Raw genomic sequence first — 10866 nt, 5'->3', positions numbered from 1 at the left:
ACTCATTACATTAACATCACTGCAGGCAGGACTTGACAAATTTTCTTCTCATTTGACATTATCATTGCAATCATATGGCATTGCAGTCCCCAATTCCCTTATCCAGAAATATTCTCTATCTTTACGCAAGGATTTGTACAGTAAGATCTTACTATACAAATCCTTGCTTTACGGAAAGGAGTACTTAGTACATGGCTATTTGTGTGGTGATAAATTTTCTCGATGATGCGTACTTTCATAGATCTATAAAGAAGGATCATGCTATTCATGGTCTGGTTGATTCAAATGGTTATAATCAAAGAACCCTAAATAGGGAGTTAGTATAACCGCCGTTTCATCCTCTATGGGTTAATTACTGATTCCAAAGTAGTACCTCTCCTGCCTACTTTTTTCAAATTTCATCCTAGCACCCTATAAAAATCAAATAAGTGAGTATAATTCGAAATGAATAAGAAATATTATGTATGAATTAAATATAGTGAGAAAATGGGAGACACTGCTGTTTTATATTTGGAACTCCCGCCATAAAACTTTTTCTCCGACAGATGGCACCCCGAAATGTTTTCAATGTCAAAGGTCAGGAGAAAAAATGGCGTCGGATCTGATGTTTTGGTTTTTCTTTGCACATTTTTTAACAGATTTGGTAAGTTGTTGAACGAAAGTGTTAAACTGGTTAGTGAAAACAAATAAAATAAAACTTCTTTTCAATATTTCTTTAGTTAAAAGCGAATAATTTGAATCTATGCTCTTGCAAATTTGAATTTTTTTATGGAATACGTGGAACAAAGAACAGCTGATCGATCGCCTGATTTTGCTATTTTATCGTGAAATAAGAGTTTATTACTCAGTCGTTCATAGGTTTGTATATAGTTGTATATTTAATGAAAGAAATGAAAGATATTAATACATTATAGCAAAATAATTTTTGAGATAAATTTATAAAAAAATCTTGGCAAACTATCAAAAAATGCAAAAATGACAAAATTTAAAAGTGATATTATTTTATGTATTAGCTGGGACTATTATACTAACAAGACAGCTGTCACTGTCAAAACAATATGGTGTATTGATAAATAGCACAGGTGAAGTTCTAATGACTGTGATGTAGATATAATGTCTTTAGTCTTTAGATATTATTACACTGATTGGTGTAACGGTTTCCAGTCCTGTTGGTATAATATAGTTTGATACTGACCCCCAACGAATCCCAGGTGCTAATCTCCTATGGATCTGTAGGGGGTCAGTAATTAACCTTATAACGAAGTTATTGTACGCAGGATTCTTCATTCTTAGTGTTGAGGGAAGGATGCCTTTTATCGTCAGGTGTCATACAGCGATTTTTGCCTACCATTAGCATCAAATTGGTTTGAATTTATCTGTGACTAGTCAAAATATGCTTGTCATGATTTGTAAGAGGTCCTATTTTTTTATCTTCATTATTGTAACCTTAATTTTTGGACAAATTATTTGTCAAAATTAGTCTATTATTTTAATCATCATTCCCATTGCCATTGAAGCCATAAACTGGCAACGTGCAGATTCGTGTAAAAGTGAAAAAACTCAAATATTAATGTTCACCCTACATGTTAGTTGGTTTGGCAGTTTATAATTAATAGTCTTGTTGTGTGTTCTCTTGGTACACAAGTTCTGATATCATACCTGTCAACCTCTGAAAATGAAAAGTCAGGTCATGACCTGCATTGAGAAAAAAAATCTCAGGTCATAACGCGTACGACATTTTGCGGGCTCAATTGAAGAACAAAAATATGTTTACATATAATTTATATAGTCAATATGTATATGAAACAGTTAGAACATGTATACAAGTTTATTTCAGACTATTGTTATATTCCATAGTAGCAGACTTGGCATTCTTTAAAAGAACTGCACTTGGTTTCAGTTCATAGCAATGCAAATGTGTATTCATTTTACAAGAAAGAAGAGCACACAGTGTATCCTTATTAAGATCAGCCCTACACTCTGTAGCTATTTTCTTTACTAAAGAAAATGCCCTCTCACTGTCTGCATTGCTGTTTGGCAAAACCAGTAATGTTTTAGCAAGTTTTGACAAAACAAAAAATCTTGGCTTGTTTTCAACTACCACTTTGTTATTTTCAACTGAAAGGGCCCTCTTTACTATTTGGGTGGTTTTAGTTTTTCCACAGGAATAACCTGAAGCTATTTCACAGCTCAGGTAAACAGTCCTACATTTTGACTTTTGGTTACATTGAAAAAGACCGATAAAACCGAAGGTCGCATTACTTCTAAATACCGGAAACAATTCCGGTCAGAAATCCGGGTGAAACGGGTAATGTTAGAAATTCCCGGGACCAGCCGGGTAAAGAAAAACTCCCGGGTGAGAGGTGAAAATAACGGGTGTCACCCGCAAAAAACGGGTGAGTTGACAGGTATGTGATATCCATGATATCTGTTATACATGTACATGTTATTGTAATTTAAAATAAAACATTACAGGTAGAAGGCTATTACTGTGACAGTGAAAGATGTTTGGAGAATGAGTATTGTTGTGGAGACAATATATGCTGTGTGTCATATACAGTTTGGGAACTGTGGTATTTCTGGTAAGTCATTTTGTGCTGTGTGGCATATACAGTTTGGGAACTGTGGTATTTCTGGTAAGTCATGTTGTGCTGTGTTTCATATACAGTTTGGGAACTGTGGTATTTCTGGTAAGTCATGTTGTGCTGTGTGTCATAAACAATTTGGGAACTGTGATATTTCTGATAAGACAATATATTCTGTGTGTCATAAAAAGTTTGGGAACTGAGATGTTTCTGGTAAGACAATATATGCTGTGTGTCATATACAGTTTGGGAACTGTGGCACTTCTGGTAAGACAATAGATTCTGTGTGTCATATGAAGTTTGGGAACTGTGATATTTCTGGTAAGACATTATGTGCTGTGTCATTTACAGTTTGGGAACTGAGGTATTTCTGGTAAGACATTTTGTGCTGTGTGTCATATACAGTCAGTTTGGAAACTGTTGTATTTCTTGTAAGTCATTTTGTACTGCATGTCATATGTATATACAGCATGTACAGTTTGGTAATTATGGTTTTTCTGGTAAGACAGTGTGTGCTGTGTGTCATATACCATGTATACAGTTTGGGAACTGTGGCACTTCTGGTAAGACAATATATTCTGTGTGTCATATACAGTTTGTGAACTGTGGTATTTCTAGTAGTGAGGACAATATATACTGTGTGTCGTACATGTATACAGTTTGGGAACTGTGTGGTATTCTTGGTATGAAATTTTGTGCTTTGTGTCATATGAAGTTTGGGAACTGTGATATTTCTGATAAGACATTATGTGTTGTGTGTCATATACAGTGTGGGAACTGTGGTATTTCTGGTAAGACATTATATGATATGTGTCTGTATATATATATTTATATAGCTTTAAAACATGCTATAGACATGATAAACTACTTTTCTCATGCCGGTTCTGTTATCAATGTCTATATATTTATCATTGTAGGTGTGGTATAATTTTCTTCCTTGTACTGCTGTCCATGTGTTTATGTTTATGGAAGACAAGATACAGAGACAGTCGAATCTTTATTGGTACTTCTCAACCTATATACAGTCCATTGTCAAGCAAACAGCCATCCCTGGCAAATGTAAGTCACACCCAACCTATATACAGTTAATTGTTGAACAAACAGAAATTTCTGACACATGTAAGTCAAACCCAACCTATATTCCACAATTCTCATTAAGAGGCATACATGTGTCCTGGACACATAAAAATTGAGCTGGACGCTAATAATACAGTACATAAGTACAAATAGCAATCTTGGGCACATATAAAATCATAATCAGTCTATAAAGATCTATAAACAGTTTGCTGTCAATCAAAAACAGCCACCTCTGGCACATGTATGATCTTAAGTCATACAACCTACCTATATAGTTTATTGTCAAAAAGTTATTCATTTTGCACATGTTAGTCATTGAGAATCTAAATAACATACATTTTTTTGTACAACCCTCAATTGAAAATTAAATGATTCATAACACTATGTATGGTCCACTCCTGAGAAGCACATTTGAGACATTTTTGATAAGGTTCACACTCACATAAACAGCCTGTTTGGCACTTGCACAAATGTACGTCATTGCTTTATACACAGTATCAAACAGACATCATATTAAATTCTATCTGAAATAATTATACAGTTATCATGAGAAATCCTGTAATAGCCTAAGACATACATGTACCTCAATTGTGACTATTTACTATAATTATACAGTTATCATGAGAAATCCTGTAATAGCCTAAGACATACATGTACCTCAATTGTGACTATTTACTATAATTATACAGTTATCATGAGAAATCCTGTAATAGCCTAAGACATACATGTACCTCAATTGTGACTATTTACTATAATTATACAGTTATCATGAGAAATCCTGTAATAGCCTAAGACATACATGTACCTCAATTGTGACTATTTACTATAATTATACAGTTATCATGAGAAATCCTGTAATAGCCTAAGACATACATGTACCTCAATTGTGACTATTTACTATAATTATACAGTTATCATGAGAAATCCTGTAATAGCCTAAGACATACATGTACCTCAATTGTGACTATTTACTATAATTATACAGTTATCATGAGAAATCCTGTAATAGCCTAAGACATACATGTACCTCAATTGTGACTATTTACTATAATTATACAGTTATCATGAGAAATCCTGTAATAGTCTAAGACATACATGTACCTCAATTGTGACTATTTACTATAATTATACAGTTATCATGAGAAATCCTGTAATAGTCTAAGACATACATGTACCTCAATTGTGACTATTTACTATAATTATACAGTTATCATGAGAAATCCTGTAATAGCCTAAGACATACATGTACCTCATGAGAAATCCTGTAATAGCCTAAGACATACATGTACCTCATGAGAAATCCTGTAATAGCCTAAGACATACATGTACTAGCCTAAGACATACATGTACCTCATGAGAAATCCTGTAATAGCCTAAGACATACATGTACATGTAATAGCCTAAGACATACATGTACCTCCTGTAATAGCCTAAGACATACATGTACCTCAATTGTGACTATTTACAGCTTAAATAAAGTCCAGTTTCATAATTCCAGTTTGTAAAGTTGCTTCAAACATTTGTCAAACCACAATCATGGAGTTTCATTTATTAGAAACAAATTTTGAGAAAGGCATTCAGTACAATAGATTTACTTCTATCGACAGAACACTTAAGGTGGTACCTAACACTACAGGGAGATAACTCTGTAAAGTCAGCTTAACGTTTTAATTACGTTGTGTTGTAAAGGGAATATTAAGCTTCTCAATGATCAAAATTGGTGTTTATCAAACTGCTATATAACCAGTGTAATTTTTCTGATAAAACGGTTGGTTCAAAATTTTTGAAATTTTTATATTTTTATTAAAACGTCAAAGTAAATACTTTGACAAAATTTTATGAAAATTAAACGAGCCAAATTAATTTTAGTGAAAGTGTTGGGTACCACCTTAAGTAGGGGATATTTCATGGTGAATAAGTGATGCACTGAAAATATTTGCAACGGTATTTCACCAAATTTTGGTATTTCCTCAAAGTCAAAGACATTGGGCATCACTTGTGTCAACAGAATCATTACAACAAACTGACCATATTCATTCCATGCTCACTTGAATTAGCAATTGTATCCAATGTTAAAGATACTACAAAATAATATAAATAAAAATTGATGCTTTTCTTAATACTTATTGTGTTATATAGGGTGAAAGATATAGAGATGATATTACAGAAGCAGAGTATTACAGAACCCCGCCCCCTACTGGTGTCTATGGTTACAACACAACAGTCCCTCCCACTTATGATGATGTCGTCAACAATTACAAAGAAGATCACAAGAAATAGCCTACCAATGTTGAGAGAGGGCAAAAGTGCAATTGAAAAATTTGACGATATCTGATGCTAGGATATCTATCTGAATGACGAAATATATACCATATCTCAGGTCAAAGATCACAGACATGCAAATGTTTTATTTTTTTGTCTCAAATATCTGTATACAAAACTGGTACACATCCAGGTTAAATTATGTGTTATATGAACTTTGAGGTAATGAATATAATGTTTTTATTATTACATTTGTGTTTGTACAAATCCTGAGGAAGCATGTCTATGTGATAATGTTGGACAATTAAAGTTAATGCTGGACAATTAAGGTTAATGATGGACAATTAAAGTTAATGCTGGACAATTAAAGTTAATGCTGGACAATTGAAGTTTTCTTTCGTTTTCTGAACTCTTACAATCAGAAGAAGCAATGTACAACATGATTTAGTTGAGGGAGAAATTTCTGAGAATTTTGAATGACTGGTATTTCATTATGTTCTCAGAAGTATTAACATCATTCTTTATTCATATGATATTTTCTTTATTAATTTATGAATATTTTACTTTGAAGAAATTTCTAGGAACTAAATTTGAACAGACATCCTAGTCTGTTATAGACAATGCCTAGCATGTAATACACAATCTGTCAACGTGATGTTGTTGGATTGCTGTCACATTCACACCATTTCTCTTTGAAGTCATATTTATTGATGTAAAATAATACTAAAAATAATATTATTTTGATGGAAGAAACAGTGATCATAAATATTAGTCGTTTTTATACACATTAGAAATATATTTGAGCAACTTCAATGTATTTTCTATGTAATCTGCCATTTTCAAAATGTGTTTTGCTCGTATGACAGCTGATGTTGTTTTCAGGACAAATTATAAATAATCTGATTTTTCTTTCCAAAAAAGTTGTTAGGAGAGCTACAATGTATGGCAATATATAGTTTTGGCAATAAACCTTTCTGGAAGTCAACTACAAATCTGCCTAGATTGTAACTCAGTTTAATGCTTATTCTCAAGTTTTCTCTTATCCAAATGAATTACACAGAAAAAAGGTTGAAATTCTGTTAGCAAAGTGATTGCTTGAAGGATAAATTATATCTTAATTCATTAAGATTTTCTTTATCCAATGTACAAAAACTTAAAAAGTATCGTCCATAATTTGTATGAAATGTTGTCACTGGACATTGAGCAAAAAACAATCATTTTATTTGTCAATATTTTGTCCATGGATAATTTATGGTTGTTTTCCCTATTCAAACCAGTGATATAGTTGTTAAAATATTTTTGTGTCACAAATGTTTTGTCATGTATCATTATTTCAACATTAATATAGATTTTTGTTAAAATTGTTTATCCATACCATCTTTATATGAATGTGTAAGATTTATACTTTGAAAAATTTGAAAATTTAGGCTTTTGTAGATTTACATCAACAATTTTGGGCGTTTAAAAAGACATCAGAATGAATAAATGCCCTCTTAAAAAATAAAGCTAATGTTTACCATCATTTGTTTGAGAGAAAAACAGAAATGCCCTCGCAATTAAATAACATTATCAATTAAATGATTTGCTAGATCCACACTTCAAAACAGTTCATTTATTTTATATCTGTTATTGTTGGTAAAATTGCACAACATGTTTTTTGTCTATAGAATTATTTTCACTAAATATAAAATGGTCATTCAATTCAATTTACATTGAGAAAGTGTAAACTACTTGCTGTATATAACAATATTGTGTATGTTTCATTAATGCTTCAGTGAGGGATAATAGTATTCTAAAACTTGTGTAAATTGGGAAATTGTTATGTTTGTTCATAAATGTTAGTTTCCCAAAAAATAAGAACAATTCAACCTTTATAAAAATATGCATAAACTGAATAAAAATGCATGTTTTAAATCATCATTATTATGGTTCAATTTTTATAGCATTGATAAATAAAATGAATTTATTTTTGAATTTACACATATTATTTTTTTGTGTGGGGGGATTTATTTTTTGTAATTAAGATAGAAAGGCTTAATGATAGTGCTCTATATGTAAGATTTAAAGAATCTTTATACATAAAGTCCTGCTCATATAGGAATGTCCTATCAGAAGAGGAGTGTACTGTACTTATGGTTTACAATTTTGTAGTTAAAAAGGACCAAGATGAGATGATAGAAACCATGATATATAACGAAATCTCATATGAATTGATATGTTTATTGACTACTGTAATATTGTCCTCTTTTATTGACTACTGTAATGTTGTCCTCTTTTATTGACTCCTGTAATGTTCTTTTATTGACCACTGAATGTCATGGTCCAAATCATATAGATCTGTCCTGTACATAATAAATTCTATACAATTTTACCGTTGGCAATGTTTTTACTTCTTTAATAATATTTCCAGGTATAGTGGATTAATCCAAGCTAAGCAACCGAAATAAATAAAAAGCTTGTACTGCAAAATAAAGCTACCTAAACTGAACACCAATGAAAACAAATAACTTAATTTCAAAAGTCAATATTCCTATGCTTGGAAGGACAAATAAATATGTTCTTGATTTGCCTGAATAAATACCTGTGTTTTTGTTTAACAATATATAGTGGGATACCAACAGGAAATTAAAACAAAAAATCTATTTAAGTAACAGTGATCTTGACCTGTAACCTCTTGATCAAAAGATCAATAGGCATCTTCCCATTCCCTAAATATTTCATCTATATTAATGTCATTCCAACAAGCATGGGAAACTTGTTACCATATTGAAACCATTTTTCATATGTTTATATACTTAGTAATAGTGACCTTGACTTGAACTTTTGACTTCAAAATCCATAGGCCTTTACCCTTTCTTTAATATGCCAGCGGTATAAGTTTTATTTCAAACCAAGCAAAGGTAACTCAAATTACCTCTAGAAACCATTCCCCTCCCCAACCCTAAATAGAATTGTATTTTAGTAACTGAACTTTAGTTTTTACCTATTAAACCCAAGTCCAATGGGCTTCCCCCCTCATATCTTCCATCTTTATAAGTTTCATCCCAATTAAGAAATAGGTGTACTAGTTTCCATCTGGAAACTTTGTTTCGGACCCTTTATTTTAGATGCATGGAAGGAGGAACTATTGGACAAAGCAATTTACTATATGCTCCTGAAATTTTTATAGGGAGCATAATGAAAGTAAAACAAAAGTCTTATAGCATTACTGTCGTACAGATGAAGTCTTATAGCATTACTGTCGTACAGATGAACTGTTCTTTGTTATCAATTCTAACCATTTGTTGAACCTTAGCTGTATTTGGCAAAACTTCTTTGAATTTTTAGTCCTCAATGCTCTTCAACTTTGTACTTTATTTGACCTATTTAATATTGTTTAAGTCGAGTGTCACTGATAAGTCTTTTGTAGACGAAAAGTGTGTCTGGTGTAAATATAAAATTTCAATCCTGGTATCTATGAAGAGTTTATTTACAGTTAAACTCTTTTTAAAAGTCTAAAATGGCAATTATAAATATTTTTTCAGTACTTTGCATCTATCTATCAATACTTCCATCATGTAATATTTAATACTATATAGTGATTCTAATTCAAACACATATTTAACAATGTTAAATATAATGAGGGGATATATTTTGTGGACTATTTTTGTTCATCATGAGGAAACTGTGATCATGTTATTATTTTTGTCATATCTATTTTATTACAGATTGTTATTTCTTATTCATGTGTATATTTTCATGCAGTAAAAATTAGATTCTCACTTGACTTTTATTTATTTCATTCACTGGGCATTGCACCTGAAATGCATTTACAAGTAGGGCTGTATCACTTTTAAGAGCCACCATAACAGAATAATGCGAAAAGGAAGCATTTATAATAAGTGACTAGATCCAGAAATTTAATGGAATAGATTCCACAAAATTAAAAACTCACATTTTAATTTAAATAGCATTATTTGTTTGGAATACTTCCTGAAATATGATAGCTTTGTCAAATTGGCAATTAAAGGGCAATAACTCCAATGAGAAGTTGTAATGCACTTTTGATTTTAATGAATAGTAAAGCAGATCTAACCATTCTGTCCCTGTCAGATTTTAATGAATAGTAAAGCAGATCTAACCATTCTGTCCCTGTCAGATTTTCTATATGTTTGAAGAGGTTTTCAAAGTAAAAGACATCACAAATATATAACCCTATATTCTATTGATACCATGTAGGTTGGCCGGCAGGGTCATGGACATATTTTTATGCCCTCATAGGAGAAAGGTCATGTGTCTGTATTGGTGATCAACCCAAAATGTGTTTCTGTTCTCAAATTTTTCTGTCTCAACAAAATGTTATGAACCTTATACACAATGCTAGTAACTATCACACACAAATCTAGATAGAATTTGAGATTCACTTACAATGTTCTGGAGTAATGTCCCTTTACAAATTTAAGAAATTTGTGAACTTGCTGTTTTGGCACTCTTTCTACCTAATATTATTATTCAACTTATAAAACACAATGTTTATTGTCACTAAAATAGATCATGTGACTGGTGGCACATTCATCGTTCTAGTGTTTCTGTGAATTGTTTCAGTTTCTGTCATATCTGCAATAGTTCTAAGATAATTGGAAGAAACTCTACAAGATACAAATTGTCATTTATGGAAAGGACTCAACTCATGGATTCAGTCAAATTTTATCCTTTATGGGTGTTTTTTAAAGTTGTATGGCTGACCTTTGTTAATGTTCTACTTTTTGTGTAAAATATTTTTCAAGATAATAGGCTTAATCAAGATTATAGGCTTAAATGACCTAAAATATGTTTCCCCAGTTATTGGGGGTCCCTTGTTATGTCTTTGGAAAATCAATACAGAAAGCAAATACATGTAAGGATATTTAATTTATTTTTAGATTTGTATTTGTGTTAATGTATGGTTCTTTAATGTCCAGTG

General features: G+C 31.6%; 1 protein-coding gene across 2 annotated transcripts; it reads left to right on the top strand.

Moving 5' to 3' along the window:
- Positions 1–532: 532 nt before the first annotated feature.
- On the top strand, positions 533–9685 carry LOC139513855 (uncharacterized). Of its 2 annotated transcripts, XR_011662533.1 has the most exons (5): positions 533–643; positions 2476–2582; positions 3503–3644; positions 5802–8627; positions 8680–9685. XR_011662533.1 is itself a non-coding variant. In XM_071302710.1 (4 exons), the coding sequence occupies exons 1-4, from the start codon at positions 590–592 to the stop codon at positions 5940–5942; spliced, it is 444 nt and encodes a 147-aa protein (XP_071158811.1). In that variant the 5' UTR covers positions 533–589; the 3' UTR covers positions 5943–9685. The 2 variants fall into 2 exon arrangements, 1 of the variants encoding a protein (XP_071158811.1); XM_071302710.1 differs by having other exon boundaries at positions 5802–9685.
- The last annotated feature ends 1181 nt before the right edge of the window (positions 9686–10866 follow it).

This window comes from Mytilus edulis, chromosome 2, assembly GCF_963676685.1.
Source record: "Mytilus edulis chromosome 2, xbMytEdul2.2, whole genome shotgun sequence".
In the NCBI taxonomy this organism is placed as follows: Eukaryota; Metazoa; Mollusca; class Bivalvia; order Mytilida; family Mytilidae; genus Mytilus; species Mytilus edulis.
The sequence above is the reverse complement of the archived record's forward strand: the minus strand, read 5'-3'. Positions and strand labels throughout refer to the sequence as shown.

Excerpts from the sequence above, each read along its gene's own strand:
- LOC139513855 (XM_071302710.1), top strand. The coding sequence starts at position 590 with ATGGCGTCGGATCTGATGTTTTGGTTTTTCTTTGCACATTTTTTAACA. Across the intron at positions 644-2,475 it reads CACATTTTTTAACAGATTTG|GTAGAAGGCTATTACTGTGA; the intron begins GTAAGTTGTTGA and ends AAAACATTACAG. Across the intron at positions 2,583-3,502 it reads TGGGAACTGTGGTATTTCTG|GTGTGGTATAATTTTCTTCC; the intron begins GTAAGTCATTTT and ends TTATCATTGTAG.